Source organism: Brassica napus, chromosome A7 (assembly GCF_020379485.1).
Source record: "Brassica napus cultivar Da-Ae chromosome A7, Da-Ae, whole genome shotgun sequence".
Lineage (NCBI taxonomy): Eukaryota > Viridiplantae > Streptophyta > Magnoliopsida > Brassicales > Brassicaceae > Brassica > Brassica napus.
Window position 1 is genome coordinate 12,547,121 of NC_063440.1, and position 27,168 is coordinate 12,574,288.

Consider the following 27,168-nt stretch of genomic DNA (forward strand, 5'->3'; position numbering starts at 1 on the left):
ACACCTTAACCAATTGTTTAATTTTCTCAAAGTTTTTGCATATATATTTACATTTCAGGTTTTAAACAGTTTAACCGGAACTGAACCGGGTTCGAACCGAGATTCAGTCAAGTACTATTTGGATATATTTTCTAAATAACCGAAATATCCGGAACCGGCCCAATTATCCAAAATCGCAGGCTTACTTAGGTGGCTGGGCAGGAACAAGTAGTTCCCATCCTCTTTAAGCTGTTGATTATTTACAGATTTTTAAATTCGATTGTACTATAAACTTTTTTTCTTTTGCTGATAAATGAATTTACCATTTCAAAACAAAAACAAAAAGAAGAACCACATTGTGAACTTTATATATGTTTTACTCATATATCCCTATAACAATATGTATCATCTACTAGTATATGTGATAAAAGAAATAAAAGTTGTTACAAAGGAATTAAGTTTGATTATGCATAAAGTTATCAAAAAGAAAAAAAAATATGCAACTACGTTAGTCGAACCTGGCATATGAAGGTTAAAGTCAATAAAATGTTATACCACTATACCAAGGTAACTTAAATGTCGTATCTGCCTTTAAAAGTTTTACATATTTTTGGCTCTAAAATTCATCTTTTACGGCTTTAGTCCAAGACCGGCCTAAAATGCAAGAACCACAATTACACTGTACACCAATGCCTTTTCGCACGTTTATATTACAAAAACTTGCGATTATAATTAGAACCCTAAATGTGGGTTCGGTGTAACGAGTATTGGCGGTTTTAAATACCGATGCTAATTTGGTGAAGAAAAAGCATATTGGACAGTTTACAATTTTACCATAAGTCCATACTAAGATTTAGTGGGCTATGAGACTGTTCGACTCACTATTTTCATGCGTTGAGAAGATTATAACATAGTATTCTGGATATGGTTCATGAGATTATGACATAGTATTCACACTATTTTAAAATTTTACAATAAGTCCATACTAAGATTTAATTAGTGGGCTATGCGACTCTTTTATATTGTAATCATGATCCATATATATAAATTGAACGAGTACAAAACTGGTCAGGTGCATGACATAGTATTCTGAAATACTCGATCATACATTATAAAATTATGCATCTGACAATTCCAAATCTGGATATGGTTCTTCCAAATCAGGATTTGGTAATTCCAAATTCTGATTCAGATATTATATAATTATATAATTTGATTTTTAAAATTATATATACATAATACTCATTTTTACAGCATAGAAATCCAATTAAAAGTAAGGTCAATAGAGGAGATTTTGAAGATAAATAGGTATCCTATATATAGCCTCTGGTCTTCAATAACTCATGACCAACACTGCAATGTTTAAAATAGCAGTTTGAAATAATATTTTGTTTTGTGTATTTTAATGGAAAATTGCATTGTATAACCTTTAAATAAATTATAATTCAATGTATGACCAAAAGCCCAAATTTTCGTGTGTATCACATATATTTTGTACAATATTATCATATTATCCTTTGAAACAACCGGTAAACCTACAGAAAAAGTTAAATAAATAATTATTATGTAATAAAAGTGAACTGTGGCTATTGGAGAGTCACAAGTTTTATTCTCAGAATTTCTCCACCGCTTTTTGACCACCTTTAAACTCGGTTTATATTTTCGATAGAGAAGACCGTGTGGAACTGATATCGTGGCGGATGTGACTCTTCATTGCTTCAGAAATCAACAGAGGAGGCGTCGAAGTAACAGGCACGGGGGAGTTGCATGAGACATTTCCACATTCCCTTAAACCATGTCTGAAAAGGAGGAGGTGAAGAATAATGATGGTGGGTAAGTAAATGTGTATCACCATTTCAGAAAAAGAAGAGGTGAAGAAGATTATACTATATTCGGTGAAAAGAAATTATAGTATAGTATGCATTGTACATGAAAACAAATATTATGTATTTCAGATTTTGATTTTATTTTATTAAATATAGATTATAACTTATATTTTGGTTTACGATTTAGTGGGTAGGGCTAGTATTTAGGAGTTGTGAGCGGAATTGGAGTCTTATACTACTTCAGATATATTAAATATAATACTATTTGAAAATGTAGAATAAAAATGTGATTTTACAGTGAACAGGCAGGTATTATGTTTTCAGGTTTATCATTGATATAAATATTGATTTCTGCATTAACTACACTGGTACAAATGATTTAGAAATTCGATTTTATCATTTCGTTAACCACATTCACACAAATATTAGTTTCCAAGTCTATTATATTTTCCTTTTTAATATGGTATAATTTAATATCACAAAATATTATATATAATTTCAGATTTTAATTTTATTTAAAAATTATAAATATATTATATATTTTACATTTGGGTTTGGGTCTATTGTTAACCGTTTAGGGTCTAGTGTTTACAATTGGGCATAGATTTACTATTTAGGAGTTGTGGGTGGAGCTAGAGTCTTATACTACTACACTGATATGGAATACATTATTTATTGAAAATTCTTCTATTTTATCTATATTAGGGTTTAGGATTTATTATTTAAAAGTTGGGCTTGGGATAGTATCTATACTATTAAAGCAGAATCCTTTTATGATTATGCTCCTAACTTTTTTAAAAAGTTACAAAACATACCATTACTTTTTTTAATATCTTTAATGATCTACAGAAATTTAAAGCCCATTAGATAGGTCCAAATTGAACCATTGTTAACCCATTAAGCCATTTTGGTTAAAATATAGTTAGTGAAAATTATTAAAAAGATTGTTTTATTTTTTATACAGGGATTATACATTTAAGAGATAAACAAATATATTAATCCATTATGCTAATTTGTGTAAAATATATATACTTAAAATCATAAAAAGCCTGTTTTATTTTTATTGAGATTATACATTTAAGAAATAAACAAATTAATATATGTGATATATTTAAGAATTAAACAAACAACGGATTTGCAGTCCTATATGTGTAAACATAATTTTACTAATAACGAATAAATTACATTACAATTAATAATAATAAAAACCATATTAGATAATAAACTATTCAAACACATACTCGCACTAATTAGAATTACAATTTATAAAAATAAAACCATATTAGATAATAAAATATTGAAACACATCTAATTAGAAATAATATTAAAATTGAAAAATGACATTTTAATAGATAGAATACCCGCCCTTTAAAAGGGCGGGTCAGTATCTAGTTTAGTATTTAAAGATTGTGGGTATGGTTTGAATCATATACTACTTCGACGATATGGAATATAACACTTAATACATATGTACATGGTTAACAAACGTGTAACGTGGATGTCTCCTTCTTTCATATAGAATAGCTTTCAGTCACTCTTGACCATATATTAGTTGTGATACGTCATGTTCACCGGGTAATTGCAAAAGAGAATGATATAACCGGTTAATTTTGGATGTAAATATTAGATTCTTCATTATGTACCAGAATCAATGTCTCTATTTAATTTCACTTCCAAATTTGGTTAGATAGAAAATAAGCCTTATAATCTTGTTTTTACTTTTTATAAAAAAAATTGGATATAGATATGTCAAATTTTGGATAAATATCTGAAATTTGGATATCTAAAAAAATATGCAATTAGATGAATATTTATAACATATATTCAATGTATCTGAATTTACATTTAGATATCTTAAAATTTTAAAATATATGAATCCTTCCAACCTGATATATACGGAGGGAGATTCTGGATCTGGATATTTGTGGCAATCGAAGTGATTACAATATAGTTCACCATAATTAACTTTTTTCCGCGTTGATAACTGCTATAACAATGGACACTCGAGTCAAGAAAAGACAACTTATTATATTAGAGATTGTATTCATTTTTTCTTGTTATAAGAGATTGTATTCAAAATTTGTTCATCTTCCACAAAATGCATTTAGGCTTAGTCTTTTTGGATTTTCTTACAAATGAGAAAATGAATAAAACCTAAGAAGACAAATAACATTTCAATATTTAATTGTATAAAAATTCAAACATGAGAATCTAAAAATATTAATAATAAATATAATAAAGGGTAATTTTCTCAAACAGACCTTTTTAAGATTTTGTCACAAAAATAGACTCCAAAAACTAAAATGATCAAAATATTATTTTTTATTTTGAAATTTTTTATTTTTTTTTCAAATTTTTAAAATTTGAAATCTTTTCCCCAAAACCCCACTCCTCAATTTTAAACCCTAAATCATAAATTCTAAACCTTAAACCCTAAACTCCACTCCTTAACTCTAAACTTTAATGTCTAGATTAATTAACCCTAGGGGTATAAGTATATATTTGCTTCTTTTAATAAAAAAATTAAGTCTATTTTGGTCATTTTTATTTTTAAGCTCAATATTTGTGACAAAAAAATTTTTAGGTCTATCCTAAAGAATTTCTCATATAATGATTATATATCTCAAATTTTGAAAAGTTCGTTGAAAAAATTTTAGAATATTGTAAACAAAATTTTAACATCAGAGATATTCATTTTGTAGTGTTATTTTAAAAATATAATCATGTTAAAAATCGTGTATTGAACATGTTTTAATCAATGTTTTAAACCAGATTGCACACTAAACTGGACTACTTTATGGATCATCGGTTGATTGGGGTTTATCCTTAGGCCAAAATTAATACTTTTTAATATATAACTATATATTAACTATTAAAAATATAATACAAAAATAAATAAAAATCACTTTTTTATTTATAGATCTAATTAAATATTGAAATATCTATTTTTTTTATCTAACATACATTAGAATAAAATATTATTTAACAAATTTTTTATAACAAACTATGACTTAAAATAAAGATAATTAAATAATTATATTATAGAGTTAAAATATTATGTTTACATCAACTAAACATGGTTTCCTATATTACCAACTTTCTAGGCATTATAATATATTTTTTAATTACGATATAAAAATCGTAAATCTAATAATTTAGTTAGTATTGTAAACGATTAAAAGTACATTTAAAATATCATTAGTTGTAGGGATTTTTTCAGATCAATGGTAGACCTCGAGTTAATAGAAAAAATTTCAGGTTTTATCGAGTTAATAGAAAAAATATTTTCTCCGTTTCAAATTTACTATTATTTAAAATTGGGCATAGATTTACAGGTTTAATAGTAAGTCGGCGATAAATATGAAATCATTTGTTTAAATTTTTTAATACTTGTAACAGGCGTAAGGAAAAAGCAAATTATCAAACAAAAAAAGAGGCTGACAAAGATTTTGAATGACGTACAAGAAATGGCAAACGTTTGAATATCGAAAAAATAACAATAGTTATTTCCCGGTTGCAGTGCACAAAGACAAAAACCTTGATAGTTACAAAGGAAAAATGAGACAAAACCTTGTCTGGATACCATTAAAACTATCCGTAAGGGTAAGGCGTAAGGTATCCGTAAAAATCCAAATGAAAATGAAGGCGGCAAGTGGTCCATTTTGGGTTAACTAATAAATTCAATGATATCAAATGGAAACAACGAAAGCTACTCATCCTTAAGGGGAAAAATCTAAGTGAAATCGAAGGCAAATGGTCCAGTCTCAATGGACTAGTTTTACGGCTACAAAATGTTTATTGTCTTCAATATAAAACTAAAGAAACTTGTATTATGAATTTCAGATTGTTTATTCAGCACACGCAAATAGAGAGATTAGCGATACAGGTTATTTGAAAACTTACCGTGAAAAAAAGAAGAAGAAGAAGAAGGATAGCCATAGGCATGTGACAGACTTGCCACGTGAAGGTACGTATCGTATTAATTGAAATCAAAATTTTGGTTTGCCAAACAATCATAATCATAAAGCTCAAACTTAAGTCTTCTATATAATCCTATAGGACGACTCAACTTCATAATTTTATAGGAGAATATACTCCAGGAACATAATTTTTGGTCAGTAACATAAATACGCTGATCTGGACACTTTGGTAGCATAATGATTGTACTGTCCCAATTCCCAAAACAGTTGTATACGAATCAAATAGAGAACCGATACTTTTGAGGCTATATTGCTACTGAAAAGTTGTATCTTTTAAGATTTATATTTCTAGTTGTGGAAAAAAATATTCTTTCCGTTTCAAATTATATAAACTAGGTAAAGAACCCGTGCGATTTCGCACGAAAACTGATTTTATGTTGCAGTTGATTCATGACTAAAACATCTCTCTGTTGCAGTTGATTGAAAGCAATAACGAATCTGGAAAGTGCAACACACACTTAAAATCACCCGGCCATGGTGATTTGAGATACCATTTTGACAATCCAAAACTATAAGACTCGCCAGAAAATTCTTATTAAGGTATTATAACAACTTTTTAATAAATAATTTAAAATAAAATGAAAAGTCACAACTTTTAAAATTAATAATTATAGAAAAACATTTATTGGGGGTATTTTGTCATCTTTTTAAAAACTAATTTGTATTTTACAATGAAAAGATACAACTTTTAAAAGAATTAAAAAATGAAACAACTTTTGACATTATAATGAAAAGACACAAAATTACACATTATCTATTAATTTCAGTAAAAACACACACATTTTACATGCTAACTTGTATGGTATGAATATATATGATAAAATATGTATCTGTGTCTAATTAAAATATCAAACCAAAGACGTCAAAAATACAGTATCATATGAACATGGCTCAATGAAAATAAAAGTAGTTAGTATAACGAAAACAATTAGTTTCTGGGTACACATATTCCTTTGGTTCATGGTATTCCTAAATTTTGTAACCAGTTACAGCCATAATCAAATTCTTCAGCCAACCATTTTTTCACCTTTTCCGTTAAAACCTAACTGGGTGTTATTGAATAATTCTGTATCACTTATAATTAGTTACACACATACAAGTATGAAAAGGAACATCAGTAGAATTTGAATAAGCGACTCGCAGATATGCTAGCAAAACATGCCAATTAACAAAAATACAGAAAAGCATAATGAAAATCGATTAGGAAGATATAACAATTAACTGCTGCAAAAAATCTGGAAAATTACTAATATTAGAGACTAAATAAGTCAAAATCGGTAAATAATCTGAGAACAGAATATTGTTAGTTGGCCAAAAATGAAGACGTGATTCATCCATCTCCTCTCACGCAGTCCCAAACATTCAGAAAGAGATAATGTCCTTTCAAATTAAAAAAAACACCCACTGACTTGATTTATTGAGAACATTTTCATCCAATTTTATGTATTAATTTTCCTCTCGTACAGTTCACCATCATCTTTAACTTTTATCTTTATGATCAGTGAAATTCATAACAATGGAAGAGACAACTTCTTGATCACGTACGTGTGTGAAACATTAAGCATTATATTTTTTGTGTATAAAATTTTGACCCAAGATTGCTTAAATAGAACTGAAAAAGTACGAATAGTAACATATGCAACATTTAGAAAGTAAAACAGTTAGAAATAAATAAATATATATATATATATATATATATAACAATAATATATAGAAAGTTGCAACCGTTGGGCTTTTACAACAAATCAAATTGGAAATGTACGAGTGGTAAAGTATGCAACTTTTAAAAAGTTAAGCAGGTAGATACAACAAAAGGATGCAACATTTTGTGACATTCTTTGCAACCCTTGAGAATAAAAAACACAACTCTTCACATTAAAACCTATTTGAATAGTCACAACCCTTCAATTTGAATAGTCGCATTCTTCTAATATTCACAATTTTTCATTTTTTAAAAGATACTTATTAATAGTCATAACTTTTAGACAATTTTTAAAAAGACACAACCTTACAACATAGATTTTTAGAAAAGACACAACTTTTCAACATAATTGAAGTTCACAACTTTAGAAATTAATTGGAAAAGACATAACCTTACAACATAGAACTTTTAGAAAAGACACAACCCTTTACACTTCTTTTTCAAAAGACACAACCTTTCAACATAACTGAAGTTCACAACCTTATGAATTAATTGGAAAAGACACAACCTTACAACATAGAATTTTTAGAAAAGACACAACCCTTTATACTTCTTTTTCAAAAGACACAACTTTTTGAATTAATTGGGATTGCTATTATTAGTAGATTATTTGATGTTTAGAAGGTTTATATTGTTTCAAAATATAAAATGTTTTAAAGTTTTAAATTTAATTTTAATTTTAACTTTACTAAAAATTGTTTAACTAATTAGATTTTATAGTCTTTTTGTAATTGGTTGAATGATTTTAAAATTATATATTTAAAAGTGATTTCGTCAAAAAAAAAACAGATTTCTTAATCTTTGTCCACTAAGCCAGAATATCATATAATATGAAACAGATGGAGTATGGAGTATTAATTTGTATATTATGTGTGTGAGAGAGAGATTATAGAAAATACAACAATCCGTCGATAAAATACATCAATTATATCATATATTAACCAAGTCCGTTTTTAATTATGTACAACAAATATTGATAAACCCTTCCCTAAACAAATTGCTTTAGATGCTAAACAAGGTAATATATTCTTGGTTGATGTGGAGTACACATGGATTCCGAGTACTTGTGGCAGATGTGGATACTTGGAACATAAAGAAAAAAGGTGTTTTCTCCCAGCTGTCCAAGTGAATGTTGAAACATGTCCAATGCATGAGGTTCTGTCTAATGAAGCAAGAGGGGTTGAAGCAGATATGAAACAAGTTAATGTTGAAACAGTTTCAATGCATGAGGTGTCTAATGAAGCAAGAGGTGTTGACACAGATAAGGAACAAGCTCAGTTCAGTGCTGTATCAGATCAAGTGGTGGTACAAGTTGAAAACTCAGAAACGAGTTTAGTGCTAGCTTCTACTGATCAGATTGTAGAACACATTAATGAGATAGAGATTGAACAATTGTAATCATAAAAGGGTGTTGAGCTGAAGGCTCTTTCAATGCCAGCAAACTTGCCCATCCACTCTAAGGTAACAATAGCCATTGGCTCCAACTCTCAGTCCACTTCACCACCATTAACATGTATCATTTCTGCTCCAGCTGAACCTACTATTGTGGAAGAAATTCAATCACCTATCATTGTTTCCAAAACCAATCTGGAAGTAGGAGACAATTCATTGGCCTTTACACCTACACATGACAGCCCCTCTCACAATCATACTGAGTAACTGAATGTGCAGGATGATGAAGATGGATTAATGAGAGATGCTATGGCAAATCTCAATACGTCAAGAGGTGGGAGACCAATAAAACCACTTCAAAAGTATTAAGATGTGGATTGGAACACAATAGGAGGGAAGGGTAAACGAAGTCGCCGAGGTCGAGGGTACCATACTCCCTAGTGTTTCTTTTATCATTTTCTTGTTTCACTAAGCTTATGTTCAATAAGTTTCTCTTTTCTAAGTTCATGCTTAGCTGAATATGAGGATTGTCTCATCTTGCTTTCTAAAACTTTATGGTTTTAAAGCCATACCTTGTATGTTTTTATGTCTTTAATTTGAATGCATTTTTCAAAAAAAAAAAAAACAAATAGAGTTGTCGAATAATCCCATATTAAAAAATATCAAATATGATTTGGTGTGTAGCTACATTTATTTATAAAATTATAAAACTATATCAAATATATCCTTTTTTAATCAGTAATTTGAAACAGACCTTACAAATATTTACTAGATTTTGACCCGCACGCCCGTGCGGATGTATTTTTAAAAAAAATATGATGCTATTTGATTTTTATGTCACTATTTAGGGTTGGGAAAAAAACACGAATTCGAAGAATTGAACCGATCCAAATCCGAATAAGTAGTACTAAATCCGAACCGGAATTGATTAAATATCCGAATTATTCAAAATTTTGGTATTTGAAGAACTAAAATCTAATTCGATCCGAATCGAAGTATTTTGGGCATCCAAAATAGATTTATATACTTATATATATATATTAATTATTTTTAGATTTAATATATATAAAAACATCTAGAATATATATGATGTAAATATATACAAATAATCAAACGTAAATACTGAAATATATGATGTAAACTTTTAAGTTTGCTTAAATGTTTGAAAATATGATGTAAACTTCTAAGTTCGCTTAAATGCTTGAAAATATGATGTAAAGTTCTAAGTTCACTTAAATACTTATATATATGATGTAAACTTTTAAGTTTGAGTTGAAAATATATACAAATAATCAAAATAAATATCTTAAATAGTTAAAATATACTCAGAACCCCAAAAATACTTAAATAATTATTAATTCTCTATCCAAATATTTAAACCAAACCTATTTAAATTGGTTATCCAAATCCGAACCAAATCCTCAAAGATCTGAATTGAACATGAAATCCCAAAAAGACACGAAAACGAACCCGAACGCCCACCCCTAATCACTATTATATATATATATCCTATATGTCTCATCATAAGTTACAAAATATGTGTTATCATATAATTAATCGTATTTTATACGTACCATCAAATAAGTTTTCTTATAAGTAATAATAATCACATAGATTATATTTTAAAATAATGTGAAATATAAAAACCATAATTTAAGTTGGTGTTTGAAATTGGGCTTTGTATTGTATTTTTCTTATATATATTGAAAACATTTTTTTAATAGTTATTAGAAAATATGTTAGGAAAAATCAAATTTTGAATATATAATATATATATATATTTGAATGATTTTTTGATATAAATCAATTTTAAATTATTATTTTGATTTGAATATATTATATATCAAATAACATATACCCATTACTTTTTAATATAATGTAATGGACTTCCAATTTTTAGTAGCATATGTCCCTTATTTTTTTTCCTAACTTACTATTTTTCATGTTTCCAAACATTACTATTTTTTTAACTACTATCCATATTGGTAAACAATTTCAATGTGTACTTCAACTTTAATAATATAGATGCTATCATTTCTACGTTGTAGGGCTAACGTCTATATAAGTTTTTTTTATAACAAAAAGCATTAAAAATTAACCTTTTTGCATAGCAATAATGTTTTAATAACAAAAACACCACAAAAGTTTTACCAAAAAACCCCACAAAAGTTACTAATCCCAAAAAGTTTTAAGGTTCACTCGTAACAAGTCCGACTTAATTTTTTTCTGCAATACGTTCAGATAGCATTATCTTATGACAGCTGTGGATAACGTTCACACGTGAGGTAGATTTTTCGACGGTCAACCCGTGGTAGAAATACATATAGTCTCGCCTTTCTCTCTTCTCTATAAATGGCGTATGTCGAGACTAAAGCCAACGAAAAGTTACATTTGCCTAGTACAAAAAATAATCCACATTCTTCTTTACGTAGTAGAAAAAGAAAATGGCATCTCCTGTGGTTTACAACGGAGAAAAGCCCCATGTAATTTGCGTACCTTATCCGGCTCAAGGGCACATCAATCCCATGCTGAAAGTGGCTAAACTCCTCCACGCCAGAGGCTTTCACGTCACTTTCGTCAACACCGTCTACAATCACAACCGTCTCATTCGGTCCCGTGGGCCCCATGCCGTTGAAGGGCTCCCTTCTTTCCGGTTTGAGTCCATCCCTGACGGTCTACCGGAGACCGACGTGGACGTCACACAGGACATCACTGCCCTTTGTGATTCCACCATGAAGAACTGTCTTACTCCATTCAAGGAGCTTCTCCAGCGGATTAACGCAGGAGATGATGTTCCTCCGGTGAGTTGTATTGTAGCGGACGGTTGTATGAGCTTTACTCTTGATGCAGCGGAGGAGCTTGGAGTCCCTGAAGTCCTTTTTTGGACCACTGGCGCTTCTGCCTTCATGATTTATCTACACTTCTATCTCTTCATCGAGAAGGGTTTAGCTCCTATAAAAGGTACGTATTCTTACATTAATTAAACATTCAACTGATTTATAATATTATACTAGGGTCGGTCCGCCCTACGGGCGGAAAATTAGAAAAAAACTATTTTATATAAATTTACATTAATTTTATGAAGCATTTTTATAAAAAAATTATAGATTGAAAATGACATTATGAACAAAAAAAATAAATAGAATTCGGAGATTATGTTTTTATTTTTAATAAATATTTTTGGACTGGATTAAAATGACAATAACTTTTATTATTTTATGAAGAACAATCTTATATAATAAAATTAATGATGTCCCTATATAATTATGCAATGATCATGCCAGAGAAATATGTTAAGGAAAAGTTTATATTATCTAAGCCAAAACAACATTTTGTTAACGTGAGTAGCTTGGTCTGTGTATGTTTTAATTAAAATGTGATAGTTTTCTCCTAATGAAACTCATACTTCAACTTCCACGCCACTTTTTAAATTGAATATGGTATATCGTTATTAAATAAGTTTAAAATTTATTAGATAAGTTTTACTATTAATTTAGAATTTATTAATACTGTGGAAACTTTCGTTATGAATTAACAATATATTTAAATTAAATGATAATATTGCTTGGACGTTTTTATAGCATTCATGCTCGTATGTAATAAAGAGCTTATGCTGCAGATGCGTGTAATTATCTTGCAAAATATATTTTTGCATTGGTGTATTAATACTTTGAAATAAACCGTTTACCGTACAAAGGGAATCGTTCAAAATTTTCAAATATCAGAGTGTTCGTTTATTCAAATAATTAAGTAGGAGTAATATATAATAATATGTTTGTGCTATTGTATGAAAAAAGAAGAAGTTAGGAGCACCATTTATCGTGAAATCATGAACCGTAAAAAATAAATTGATGTAAATGGAAATAAAATTATAGGAGCACTATTTATTGTGAAATCATGGACCTTAAAAATTATAGTTGTGAAATCATGGACCTTAAAAAATTATAGGAGCACTATCTATTATTTTATATCACTTAAAGAAAAAAAAAATCATTAAAAGATTATACCAACAACAACACTAAGAATTCGGTCTTTATAGTTATATGATTATAATTTTGTATAGATAAAATAATTATTAATCATATTAAAACGCAACTTAACAAAATTAGAATGATTATTACAAATTTATTAAAAAAAAGTATTCACACAAATATCTTTATGATCATATCAAATTACGCTTTTGAGTACTACACAATTTTAATACATCTGATCATATTCTGAACGAAATCCGTCATGATATACTACGTTGGTTTCTTCTGTTACTATTATATATTTTTAAGAAAAAAAGACTAAAATAGCACTAAATCAAGTTTTTGTTCCCAAACTAGCACTCAAGGCCAAAAGTCACAAAAATAGCACTCAAGGGGTGGGGTTTAGGGTTTAGAATTTAGGGTTTAGAGTTTAGGTTTTAGGGTTTAGAGTTGAAAAGTGAGGTTTTGGGGATAAGATTTCAAATTTTGAAAAATAAAAAAATTTAAATTTTTCAAAAGATAAAATGCTATTTTGGTCATTTTAGTTTTTGAATGCTATTTTTGTGATATAAACTTAGAAATGTGCTATTTTGGAGATTTGCCCTATTTTTTTCCTAAGAAAAATAATATTCGATGTTTTAAATAATAAATCAGAACACACCCTTCATGTCTATAGCGTTAAATAAGTTTGTATCTCTTCGCATTTCCATATGTATAATTTAGTCTCAATTATATTAATCAGGCATTCTGCAGCCGAATCTTTTATTGCAGTATCCTTAACGTTGTGAGACGTACTCTGAGTAATGGTGAGTAAAACAGATAGAAAAGATCCAGATTCTGGATCCAGAGAGTTGAGTAGCAGCACAGTAAGGAGCCTGGGCATTGGCGGGAACACAGCAAGCGTTCATGATCCTCATATTGTAATCGTACTCTGAGTAATCGCATTAGTAGGTTAGTTGTCCTCATATTGTAATCATAATTGGTTTATAGATGACCTCTTTCATTTAAGCACAATGGGAGTTCGTTTATATAAACTGAATCTTAGTAATTAAATGACGAATGGTACTAAATATACAAACCAGTTAAAGCTCAGACATTTTTATAAAAATCGTCTGAACCAAACATAGATTACCCAAAAGGGGGGAAACAAAAAACAAACTTGTTCAAAAAAAAATTGACGCATTAGCATTGTTCAAAGAGGAAATACTGCGTCTAATGCTCTCACTATCTTAACCTATGCCATGCGTGTTTTCTTGGACATCTTGGAAGCGGCTTGCGCTGGATGCTTCTTTGTGTCTGACACCACTTGGAGCTGCTCATGTAGTTGATGCTTCCTGAAAACTACGTACTACCACCAATGTCCACCTTAGCAGGTACTGAGTTGACACGAAGCATATATCATCTCCACTGTCATCTTTGCTCCCTAATCAAACCAAATCACTTATAATTATTTACAAACTAAGGAATGAAGAATGAAATATACATGAAACTTACATCGTCAACAAAGGCAGAGAGTGGCATACGGCCACCTTCGCTAAGGATGCTTGAGATTGCGAAAGCTTGATGATTTGCTGTGAAGTTGTAGATACTAACCGGCCTTGACCTAGAACGTGTAGGTCTTGACTACTATGTCTGCAATAAAAGGGGGGACCTGAGTCTCCTCCGGGTTCACACCCTCTCCAGACTAAGTGACCAGTGGTTGATTGCAAGTGTATGAGAACATAATCGGACCAAACGATGATATGAGATGGAATAGTCACGTACCAACAGATGACCAGTTTCATAGGTTATGATGTTATGTAGTTTCGTCATTATCCCATCAAACTAACAAATAGACCATCAGCAGTATCATCAGCAATGGTAATCTCCACACGATATCTAGAAGTCAGAAAACATGTATTAAGTGTCAAGGGTAACTATGTGTGTGTGGACATTCAGTGCAATGAATGGAAATAACATGCTATATAGATACATTTCGGACGACACCAACAACATTAGTATTGTTGCAGTGCACACGGAAAAGGCTGAGACAGTCCGTTGAAGCTTCTTGGTACAGCTGGGGCAAGAAACGTAACACCATCTTTTTACATCTTGATACCGGTGACCTTTTTGGTGCAGATAAAGTCAATATCCTACATTTTTAGAATATCAGAATCACATACAGAGTTCAAAACATGCAATATTCTAACCTATTAAAATCATCTTTCACTATTGAGTAAATACATAAAACATGAATTTCCCTTGAATTACCTTTTGATTACACCAATCCCACTCGTTTTTATCAGTTTATAGACCATGAACTTGTCAATAGCAGTATGCTGAGTTGGATACTGCAAGAAACAACAACAAAAAAATACATGAATGTGAGGGAGAAAAACCACAGCTTTAGGAACAGACTTGAAGCGTTAAACATAAATCAAGGTAACACTCACCTTTCCAATTAACGCTGGGCCAATGATCTAGTAAGTTGTTTTAGTGAACTATGAATCCAGAAAAAGTATAATACGATTACTGATCTTGAAAAATTATGATACCTACAAAGTCAGGTCTGTTCATCTTCTGATTCATCACCTCTCTTCAGCCTAGAAAGAAACACATGCCTTAACCGAACCGGATCCTCCACAGCATCAATCGCCGCTGCAAGACACAACGCCACTATGATCTGTGCATTGAGAAGAGATCGCTGACACAGCCGCAATGCAGACTGAGCGGATATAAGAGTCGGGATCACATGGACGAACCGTTGGTGCTACAGAACCACGCTTTGGTGTCAAAGAAGGAAGAAGAACGTAACTGGTCTTGACGATCTAAGCAAAACACGAACCCTAGATTTTGGTGGCTACTACTTTGGAGAAGACGAAACTCGTCTTTTGTATTGGGTTCGATTTGTAGAGTAAAACTTTAAAGCCCAAACACAACACGGGAACATGAAAATGAAACGGTGCGTTTGCTTACCTTGACACGTGTCGCAATGAGAAGTGTCTACTTATCTATCTGGCATCCCATGTGGCAACACCAGGATTGAGAGAACTGTACTTTATATATAAAGATTTAACCTAAAAAGACCTTAGACCATCTTTATCTATTAATATATTTAAAAGTTATAGTCAAAATTTAAACAAAAAGTGTATAACACAAAAAGACCTTATAACCAGTATCTTAATTTGTTTGAAATTTCTACTTAGAAAACCTTTTCTCAACTTTTTTTACGTGGTTTCAAAACTAAATTTATATAATATTATCGGTGTTTTACACATAACTCTTTTATAAAACTTATTAATAAATGTACTATTAATTTAAAGATCAAAATGTTTAAATCAAACTTTAAATTTATACTATTTTTATAAATCTTTCAATTTATTAAAATTTAAAATTTATTGATTTAAAAACATTATTTCTGGATAGCAGCATTAATGTTTTTATTTTAAATATGGTGTTATCTTTACCCAGTTTTTTATTATATTAATTTATAAATAGTTATCTAATTAAATAAATAAATATATAATTGTTGATATAAAGTGATGTTATGAAACCAAATTTTTGGAATTACAAAAATCTACAAAATCTTAAAATAAATTAAAAGCACATGAATGTTAAACCGAATTCAACTTTGCATATTATACTAATCAAAGTAAATAAAACAATTGATATATATATATATATATAACTATATCGTGAAATATTTCCCATAATAAATACCAACCATGTTGACAAATAAAACATTAATATGTAATAAATAAAATAAGAACATTTCCTATCTATTGTTATATTCATTTCTAAATGCTATAATAGAGAAAAATATGATATAGTCAACAATGTTAACACATCTTGTAGCCAATATATCTTCCATAAATCAGTCATAATGTTTCATTATATTTTGTGAGCAATTTTAGAAATGACGTATTAATTTATATTCATATTTACATCATTTCTTGGTTGAGTTATTTGTAACTTATTTGATATTAAAAAAAAATCTTATTTGATATTGTCACATAATTTCTATAATTCATTATTTAGTTTCACAAGAGCAACAACAAAATATTCGCATTTGGAAGATATCTTTATCCCTGCGAAATCCTCAAAATCTAGTTCTAAAAAAAACCTCAAAATCATTGGCCATGTGACTTTGTCTAGCAGACATTCACAGCCATAAATGGCTATTAAATTACATTACCAACGAGTCGTGTCCTATATTGAGTCACAAAGACGTTGCATGCTTATGTTTATTAACTAACATCGAGAGACTAATTAATCTAAATAATCAATGATGATGAATTTGGCAGCTGAGGATTACTTGACGAACGAGTACTTAGACACGGTTATAGATTTCATACCGTCGATGAAAAATCTAAAATTCAAGGACATTCCTAGCTTCATCCGAACCACTAATCCTGATGATATTATGCTTAAATTTGCCCTACGCGAGACCGAGCGATCCAAACGCGCTTCTGCTATCATTCTCAACACATTTGATGATATCGACCATGATGTCATCCAGTCCATGAACTCCATTTTACCTCCGGTTTATCCAGTTGGACCGCTTCATCTCTTAGCTAACCGGGAGATTGAAGAAGGCAGTGAGCTTGGGAAGATGGGGTCGAACTTATGGAAAGAGGAGACTGGATGTTTGGATTGGCTCGATACTAAGGCTCCAAACAGCGTTGTTTACGTTAACTTTGGGAGCATAACCGTTATTACTGCGAAGCAGCTTACAGAGTTCGCTTGGGGTTTGGCAGGAAGTGGAAATGTGTTTTTATGGGTGATCCGGCCGGACTTAGTAGCTGGAGACGAGGCAATGGTTCCGCCGGAGTTTTTGACGGAGACGGCAGACCGGAGGATGTTGGCAAGTTGGTGTCCTCAGGAGAAAGTTCTTTGCCACCCGGCAATAGGAGGTTTCTTGACGCATTGTGGATGGAACTCGACGTTGGAGAGTCTCTGTGGAGGTGTTCCAATGATATGTTGGCCGTTCTTTGCCGACCAGCAAACGAATTGTAAGAACTGTTGTGATGAGTGGGAGGTAGGGATGGAGACTGGGGGAGATGTGAGAAGGGAGGAAATTGAGAAGGTGATTAGAGAGTTGATGGATGGTGAAAAGGGAAAGAAAATGAGAGAGAAGGCCGCCGAGTGGGGGCGCTTGGCTGAGGCAGCCACTGAGCATGAGCGTGGTTCCTCGGTTGTGAATTTTGAAAAGGTTGTTAAGGTTCTTTTGGACAGAGACCAGAGGATTAAATAAAACATATATAAGATGATCACTGAAATGTGTGTTATTAATATACTGATTTCCAAATATGTATATTGTTTTCTTTCCATCGTGTATCTTTGGTGCTTGGTTATTGGACTGATAAATTTCAGACATTCGTAATGACAATATTGATTTGTGTGTGATAGTTTCTTGTTTTCCACATTAATAAGTTTTGCTAACGAAAACATTAAATAACAAACAGAAAAAGAATAAGTTTGCTGATACATACAAATCTGAAAACACCCATAGGAACCTATATATTTTGCTGCGTAAAATTCTGACGTTCAGCTTGTAGATAAACATTGGGATAATTTGAGAAATACTATGTAAACTTTGAGAAGTACATTTTAAAACAACATTTTATTATATATGTGGTAAGACATTGGGATGCAGGTATATGGCAATATTATGTGCTAAGACATTTGGATGCAGGTACATTTTAAAACAACATTTTATTATATATGTGCTAAGTCGACAAGTTTATGGCAATATTGTTTTTGATAAGAATGTGAATTTTATTCATGAGAATGTATTTCATACAATAACTGAATCAAAAGTTGCATAGATAATTGGCACCGAAAAGTCCAAAACATTTAAAAAGATTATTTCGCACAAGAGTTAAGTTCCTCCAATCCTAAAATGAAACATGGAGAAAGTTAAACAAGGAAAAGAAATGGAATCTAAAGAGGTGTAGTAGACAATATTGGCACGTTACGTTGTTTTTTCACAACCGACACAATGGTTTAGTGTTTATAAAATGGCGTTTGTCAAAGCTTAGGCGAACGAAAAAGATCACATTAATCTTGGCGGACGAGAAAGAGAAAATGGAATCTCATGCCATTGATAACAGACAAAAACCACATGTAGCTTTCGTGCCTTACCCGGCCCAAGGCCACATCAATCCCATGCTGAAACTGGCTAAACTTCTCCACGCCAAAGGCATCCACGTTACCTTCGTCAACACCGTCTACAACCACAATCGACTCCTTCGGTCCCGTGGACCCAACGCCCTCGACGGACTTCCTTCGTTCCGGTTCGAGACCATCCCTGACGGTCTACCGGAGACAGACGTGGACGCCACGCAGGATATCACTGCCCTTTGCGAGTCCACCATGAAGAACTGTCTAGCTCCGTTCGAGGAGCTTCTCTGGCGGATTAACGCCAGAGATGATGTCCCTCCAGTAAGTTGTATAATATCTGATGATTGTATGAGTTTCACTCTTGATGCTGCAGAGAAGCTTTGCATCCGGCATGTTCTTTTTTGGAGCACAAGTGCATGTGGCCTCATGGCTTATTTACACTTTTATCACTTCATCGAAAGGGGTTTATGTCCAGTAAAAGGTACAGGCTCTTACATAAAGTTAAAATGATTCATTGATGTCACAATATCGTATAACTATACTAATAAATGGTTATGAATATGGCAGATGAGAGTTTTTTGACGAAGGAATACTTGGACACCCCTATAGATTGGATACCTTCGATGAAGAATCTGAAACTAAAAGATGTTCCGAGCTTCATCCGTACCACTGATCGTGATGATATTATGCTTAAGTTTACCCTCCACGAGGTCGAGCGAGCCAAACGCACTTCTGCTATCATTCTCAACACCTTTGATGACCTAGAGCATGATGTTATCCGGTCTATACAACCCATTTTTTCTCCGGTTTATTCTATTGGACCACTTCATCTTTTAGCTAACCGGGTGATTGAAGATAGTGGTGAGGTAGGAAGGATGGGGTCGAATTTATGGAAAGAGAAGATAGAATGTTTGGCCTGGCTTGATACTAAGGCTCCAGACAGCGTAGTATATGTTAACTTCGGGAGCATAACTGTCACAAGCGCGAAGCAGCTTGCTGAGTTTGCTTTGGGTTTGGCAGGAAGTGGGAAGGAGTTTTTATGGGTGATCCGACCAGATTTAGTGGCTGGAGAGGATGCGGTGGTTCCACCGGAGTTTTTAGTGGAGACAAGGGACCGTGGCATGATGGCCAGTTGGTGTCCTCAAGAGAAGGTACTTTCCCACCCAGCAGTGGGAGGTTTCTTAACGCATTGCGGGTGGAACTCAATGTTAGAGAGTCTATGTGGCGGTGTACCGATGATATGTTGGCCCTTTTTTGCTGAACAGCCAACGAATTGTAAATTTTGTTGTGATGAGTGGGGAGTAGGGATGGAGATCAACGAAAATGTAAAGAGGGAGGAGATTGAGACGGTGGTAAAAGAGCTGATGGATGGAGAAAATGGAAGGAAAATGAGAGAGAAGGCCAGGGAATGGCGGCGATTAGCCGAGAAAGCGACAGAAAATAAGTATGGTTCCTCGGTTATAAACTTTGAGACGGTTGTTAGCAAGGTTGTTTTGAGACAGAGATCAGAGGAATAACTAAAACATAAGATGGATATCATAGAAATGTTGCGTATGATGATTGTGTGTAAGTGTTTTTCTTGTTTCTATCGTGTGTAATAAATGCATCCATGGCTGGTAAGCAGGATTGATAAATAAATAAGTATTGGTCAATAGCTATATTTGAGTGATTTATAAGTGTTTTTACCAAAGAAGCAAAAATAAATAAATAATAACAATAATTATATGGTTCTTATGATTGACGTGACACCACAGTATCCCCAAACAGACTTTCTGATTGAATCTAATCTTTGTTAACAGCATTTCCTCCTCGCTAATCATAAATCATTACGGCTTGAACAATCCTTTGCTCTTCTTTTTAATATCACAAAAATCCATGGATTCTATTAGAACTGGAAACAGAGACTGACCCATAACATAACACTAGGTTATTGCCTATGGGCCTCACACGGTACACAGAAAAATTTAGACAGCAGGAGGAGCTTAGCTACCGTTCGGCACTGGCATATGTCACGATTTTGTCCTTATTTTGTGTCTGCTTTTCTTCCTTTGTCCTTCTCTTTTTCGTTTGGACTCATTTTTCTTTCTTGTAAGACCATCTTCAAGAGAACTCTATTTTTTCTTCTATAATTTACACAAAAATAGAGTAAATCTATTATAATGTAACTTTTATTCTAATAGTATAAGTAAAATATAGAAGAATGTCACTTTTTCACTCCAAATATAGAATAAAATATGAGATTCCTCTATATTCTACTCTATAATAGAGTAACTCAATTATACAGTAACACAATTGAAACAAAAATTACACTATAATCAATGGCGGATGCAACATAAATTTTTTGAGGGGGCAAATCACACATAAATATAAAAACTAGACTTAAAATATAATTTTTACTAGAATAATACAGCTAAAATTTGGACATGTTCCAAAGAATTTTAAATTTTTATGGAGGCAAGTGCCACAAACTCAGTGCATCTAGGTTCGTCACTGACTTTAATAGAGTTACTCTATTTTTATGTAAATTATAGAAGGAAAAATAGAATTTCATTGGAGATGCCCTAGTCCGCAAAAACCCGAAACAAGATAATAAATTTTAGATTTATTATTCGGCAGAAGCAAACATAGATACAGACGTACATGCTGTGCACTGGCACATGCCTTGTCGTCACAAAGATGTAGACTTGTAATTGAAAACCTAATGTTTCGGTTAGAAGGATAAGAATCATTATTTCCTCTTAACGAGGGGATAACGCCTTGAATCTAACTTTTGATAACGATTTCCCCTTTTTAGTACTTTGTTTCTCAAGGTATACTATATATTGATGGGAGAAAGAAGAGAATTTTCAATTGGTATCTTTTAAAAAATAAATAAAAAGAAACAAATATATATATGTATATATATATATACATATGTGTTTGTTAGATAGAGATCAACACCTTTTCTGTTTTAAAAAAAAACACTAGATTTTGATACGCGCTTTCAAAGCGCGAGATTATTTTATTTACAAAACTTGATTTATTATAAATTATAATTTTTATATATAATTTATATATTTTAAGTTTTATATAATTTATGTAAATATGTATTGGCATGTCTCATATTGTTTTAGTGTATTTTTTAAATTTAAAATCTGAAACGGAATAATACATCGTTTAACATGTCTCGCATTGGTCACATTTTGTTTTTATAAAATTTTATTATAATTGATAAGTCTGGAAAAAATATATGAATCCTAAGAATCAAACCACAAATATTTTAAAAAATAGTACCGAAGCCGAACCAAAAATGATAAAATACTCGATTGGATCCAAAAATTTAATATCTGAAGAACCGGATTCAAATCCAACTCAAACCAAATATTCTAGGTACCCAAAAATGCTCAAAACACCGAAAATATCCAAAATAAAATGGATTCAAAATTGTGTTTCTGGTTTAATAATATTAATTAATTTTAGAAATTGATATATTCTTAATAATATATATATCTCAGCTTGTAGTAAATATTATACGGTGCAGTAGTCCAAGGTATTGTAAAATCATATTTATTTTTTCTTTAGAAAGTTATTAAGTTACTATACGCAATCTTTTTTTAAAAAAGTATATCATTAACGATTACATGAGTAGGAAATAATGTTAAATTTGTTAATATTCTTTTTTCATTGATTAATCTGTTATTATTTTGTTTCTTGAATAGTTGGTTTAGGAATAAACAAATCTAATTAGTTTTTATGCCACAATATTTTTCTAATTATATACAAATGAGATTTGAAAGGCTAATATGAAATCGTTTGCTGTGCATAGATTTTCATATTTCATCAAACATATTCTTTTTCATAAATTTTATTCTCTTTGCAGATATGTCTAAACTTAAAAAGAAATAAAGTTTAGAGTTTGTGTTTTGGGGGTTTAGATTCATCGGTAAAAAAAATTAGAATAAACGGATGTTTTGTGGGTTGCTTATTGATACATTGTGATCTAAGGTTAGCTAACTTGTTTGGTATATACATTTTGTATAACTTTAAAAGAAAAATATAAATAGAAAGCATGATTTGTATATACAGCTATTTGGAACTATGTAACTGATAAATCCCCCAATATATGTATTCAGACTATTATAAAGTTTGTTCACGTTATATGAAAGAAATTATGTAGGAGCCGCTTTTGTTTAAGTAATTAAAAATAGTGTATATATATAGTATTTCAATTATGGAAATGTTTGAAATGTTTAACACCTAATATAGCAGTGGTGTGCCATAATTGTAATTAATTTCAAAAAAACAAGGACAAAATTCTATTAAAGATTCTGCTTTAATATTATAAATTTTGACAATTTTTTTTTTTTGTAAACTGCTTTAAAAAAACATCTTAGTAGTAATAATTAGATAGTTTTCTGAGATCATCGGACAAAGTTACTTTATATATCTTGGACGACTTATCATGTTTATTTGACTGTTAGTGGAGTAATGATTTTCCATGTAGACGATCTAACTTATCAGATGCTGTATATTCACTAATACGATCTAAATGTTGAATGCATACATTTTTTATGTGTTATGTTATGTTTCCATGTAGACATATATTTGCTTTATAGTCCTAATGTGTAATACATTATGAAAAAGTAAATTCTTTGTTTTTGCAATAGTCCCTAAATGATTAGGTCTTCGGGAAATAAATTCTACACATATGTAGATAGACATATTCGGGCCTCGGATGTCTCAATGCACAGCACATGACGCAGATATTTCTACAATAGCCATGTGCGATATATAAATACATGGCCTCGCCTATAAAATGGCAGACTCCGTACCCAGTTTAATCACAATCTTGTCTTTAGCATTAGAAGAGATAGAAATGGGATCTCATGTCGTTTGTAACGTCCAAAAACCACACGTAGTTTGCATCCCTTACCCAGCTCAAGGCCACATCAACCCGATGCTGAAAGTGGCTAAACTCCTCCACGCAAAAGGCTTTCATGTCACCTTCGTCAACACCATCTACAACCACAAACGCTTACTCCGTTCCCGTGGTCCCAACGCCCTCGACGGACTTCCTTCCTTTCAGTTTGAGGCCATACCTGACGGTCTACCGGAGACTGAGGTGGATGCCACGCAGGACATCCCTACCCTTTGCGAGTCCACCATGAAGAACTGTCTAACTCCTTTCAAGGAACTTCTCCGACAGATCAACGCCAGAAAGGATGTTCCTCCGGTCAGTTGTATTGTATCGGACGGTGTGATGAGCTTTACACTTGATGCTGCCGAGGAGCTCGGTCTCCCGGAGGTTCTTTTCTGGACCCCTAGTGCATCTGGCGTCATGGCTTATTTACACTTTTATCTGTTCATCGAGAAAGGTTTATTTCCTTTTGAAGGTACGTCTTCTTACATTGATTATTAATTTATTAGTCGTTATTATATTACTCCCTCCATTTTTTTATACTTGACATTTTAGAAGAATTTTTTGTTCCAAATTATTTGACGTTTTTAATTTTTTATGTAAAATTTATTACTAACTAATGCTAGATGACTCATGATATTATAGTTTTTATTTTATTATTAGTTAAATTGTGGTTAGGTGAACAATTAATGATGTTTTTTTAGAAAATTAAATATTTTTTAATCTATGTGCACAATTCTTAAGCGTCAAATAGAAGTATAAAAAAACGGAGGGAGTAAATTTTACGTAGAAAAACTTCAAATTGCTAGTGTTGATCCACTAGTGCTGTTTCTTCTCACCTAAAGGATTTCGACTCCCCTCAGCTGAAGTGGATTAAATGGCTCGTAGATGGGACCGAGCCAAAAAACATCTAGAACCTAGCTTGATGGATTTATTAATTTCTTAGAATCTTTGGGTAGGAGTTTTACACTATTTAGTAGATCCCATAACTATATACATATATACAATATATATATATACACATATTCGTATTTAGAAATCCAATTGGTAGAACTCCATTGGAAGTGCTCTTAGTTGCTTATATTGTCTGTTGATATTTTTACTAGTGTAATATAGTTAGGTCAGATTTCGTATTGCAAATACTGTCTTAACATGAAAATCATAAAACATACAGAATCTAATGAGACAGAACTTATAATTAACTTTTAACCAAAATTAACTACCAATAAAAAATTTATTTTATAAAAAAAGTGTACTTTTTGTAACATATAAAAAAGTGTATAAATGATCGTTTTAACTTTCTTTTTTTTTTTTGCATCCAGAAAAAATTAATGATAATAACCTTTAAGAAGGGGGGTGCGTAACAGTAGAAATTTGATAACTACTGTAGAAGCAAAACTATGATCTGCAGTTAGGCCAACATCACTTTCTAAGTCACTTTATTTTTTAGTAACGACAGACTGTCAACATAAATTCATCAAAATTTGTATGCTAATTTGTGCATTTTAACGTTGTTTGTGGCATTCAAGAGATTAAATAGTTAAATAAAGTATGATGAATTTTGCAGATGAGAGTTGTTTGACGAATGAACACTTGGACACATCTATAGATTGGATACCATCGATGAACAATCTGAAACTAAAAGACATCCCTACCTTCATCCGTACCACTAACCCCAACGACATAATGGTCAACTTCCTTGTCCACGAGACAGACCAATCCAAGCGCGCCTCTGCCATCATTCTCAACACGTTCGATGACCTCGATCATGACATCATCCAAGCTATGCAGTCCATTTTACCACCGGTTTATTCAATAGGGCCGCTTCACCTCTTAGTGAACCGGGAGATTGAAGAAGGTACTGAGACTGAAAGGCTAGGATCGAATCTTTGGCGAGAGGAGACGGAGTGTTTGGATTGGCTTGATACCAAGGCACAAAACAGCGTCGTTTACGTTAACTTTGGGAGCATAACGGTAATGACCGCGAAGCAGCTCGTGGAGTTCGCTTGGGGGTTGGCAGCATCAAGAAAGGAGTTTTTATGGGTGATCCGACCAGACTTAGTAGCTGGAGAAGAGGCGGTGATTCCGACAGAGTTTTTAACAGAGACAGAAGGTCGAAGGATGTTGTTGAGTTGGTGTCCTCAGGAGAAAGTCTTGTCTCATCCGGCGGTCGGAGGATTTTTAACACATAACGGATGGAACTCGACGTTAGAGAGTATATCTGCCGGAGTTCCGATGGTGTGTTGGCCCTTTTTTGCGGAGCAGCAAACGAACGCGAAGTACTGTTGCGACGAGTGGGGAGTGGGGATGGAAATAGGCGAGGATGTGAAAAGAGAGGAGGTTGAGGCGGTGGTGAGAGAGCTGATGGATGGAGAAAAAGGAAAGAAGTTAAGAGAGAAGGCGGAGGAGTGGCGGCGTTTGGCGGAGAAAGCGACAGAGCATCCGTGTGGTTCGTCGGTCGTGAATTTTAAGACGGTTGTTGATAAGATTCTTTTAGGAGGAAACCAGGGCCTGTCCTATAAGTAGGCAATTAGAACATAAGATGATCCTAAAAGTGTTATTATATATATGATCATCAATAACTTATTGTTTTTGTTCCTGTCATCGTGTGTTTTAATTTATAGGTAATAAAAAGAAGGTCTTTGTATAACAAACATTGAGGATTTTTTTTAACGCAGTACGATGACAGTTTTATTAGAAACTAAGATAAATAATTAGACGTTCATGAACATACATTAGCATGCTAAGCGGATTTCTAATACCTTTAAAATGATATAATATTTATATGAGTTATAGAGATTTTCTTTTTTAATTATATTTATCAATATTGTTATTATTAGTTTTAGGAAGCCACAATACACAAGTTGGAAGCAAAGCACAAATTAGAACAACTTAAAACCTTACACATTTCTAGGGATAAAAATTTAAACACCAAAACCTCCAAAAATTTTGTTTTAAAACTTAATAAATAAGAATCTAATGACTAAAAACAAATTTAGTGTCAAGAACCGTGCTACAGCACTGCATCAAATCTTCCAATACCTTCCAGAAAACCAAACTATAACTCTCGTTCAAACACCCGGTGCCGTGCGAAGGATTTTAAGAACCTAAGACCATCATTAATTTCAGTCTCTTAACTGGGGTTCTTAGCTTCGGTTAAGAGACGGTTCTTAATTTTTCTTAGTTAAAATCTAAGAAAAGCTAAGAACCGCCTCTTAGCCAAAAAGTGTTAAAAAAAGTCAAATAATGAGTTAAGAACCCCGGCTAAGAAACCGGAGTTAATGATGCCTATGTTTAATGTGGGATTCTTAGGATGAGG

The 27,168-nt window shown here is 32.0% G+C and overlaps 4 protein-coding genes across 11 annotated transcripts; 3 read left to right on the plus strand and 1 right to left on the minus strand.

Moving 5' to 3' along the window:
* The first annotated feature begins 11,093 nt into the window (after window positions 1–11,093).
* LOC106358176 (UDP-glycosyltransferase 85A1-like) lies at window positions 11,094–18,237 on the plus strand. The gene is made up of 2 exons (XM_013797927.3): window positions 11,094–11,840; window positions 17,134–18,237. The coding sequence occupies exons 1-2, from the start codon at window positions 11,324–11,326 to the stop codon at window positions 18,081–18,083; spliced, it is 1,467 nt and encodes a 488-aa protein (XP_013653381.2). The 5' UTR covers window positions 11,094–11,323; the 3' UTR covers window positions 18,084–18,237.
* LOC125576515 lies at window positions 13,871–15,737 on the minus strand. Of its 8 annotated transcripts, XR_007314915.1 has the most exons (7): window positions 15,385–15,734; window positions 15,283–15,309; window positions 15,101–15,180; window positions 14,823–14,982; window positions 14,615–14,728; window positions 14,345–14,534; window positions 13,871–14,273 (listed from the first exon to the last, which is right to left on the minus strand). XR_007314915.1 is itself a non-coding variant. In XM_048736762.1 (6 exons), exons 1-5 carry the CDS (start codon window positions 15,416–15,418, stop codon window positions 14,702–14,704), a joined length of 324 nt encoding a protein of 107 aa, XP_048592719.1. In that variant the 5' UTR covers window positions 15,419–15,737; the 3' UTR covers window positions 13,871–14,273; window positions 14,345–14,701. The 8 variants fall into 8 exon arrangements, 1 of the variants encoding a protein (XP_048592719.1); XR_007314917.1 differs by having other exon boundaries at window positions 14,345–14,482; window positions 15,283–15,735; XR_007314916.1 differs by having other exon boundaries at window positions 14,345–14,507; window positions 15,283–15,735.
* A 620-nt stretch (window positions 18,238–18,857) lies between the features above and the next one.
* Window positions 18,858–20,604, plus strand: LOC106358178 (UDP-glycosyltransferase 85A1). Its single transcript, XM_013797929.3, has 2 exons — window positions 18,858–19,433; window positions 19,520–20,604. Exons 1-2 carry the CDS (start codon window positions 18,917–18,919, stop codon window positions 20,467–20,469), a joined length of 1,467 nt encoding a protein of 488 aa, XP_013653383.2. The 5' UTR covers window positions 18,858–18,916; the 3' UTR covers window positions 20,470–20,604.
* Window positions 20,605–23,532: 2,928 nt separating this feature from the next.
* LOC106358180 (UDP-glycosyltransferase 85A3) lies at window positions 23,533–26,529 on the plus strand. Its single transcript, XM_013797930.3, has 2 exons — window positions 23,533–24,324; window positions 25,417–26,529. The coding sequence occupies exons 1-2, from the start codon at window positions 23,748–23,750 to the stop codon at window positions 26,373–26,375; spliced, it is 1,536 nt and encodes a 511-aa protein (XP_013653384.3). The 5' UTR covers window positions 23,533–23,747; the 3' UTR covers window positions 26,376–26,529.
* The last annotated feature ends 639 nt before the right edge of the window (window positions 26,530–27,168 follow it).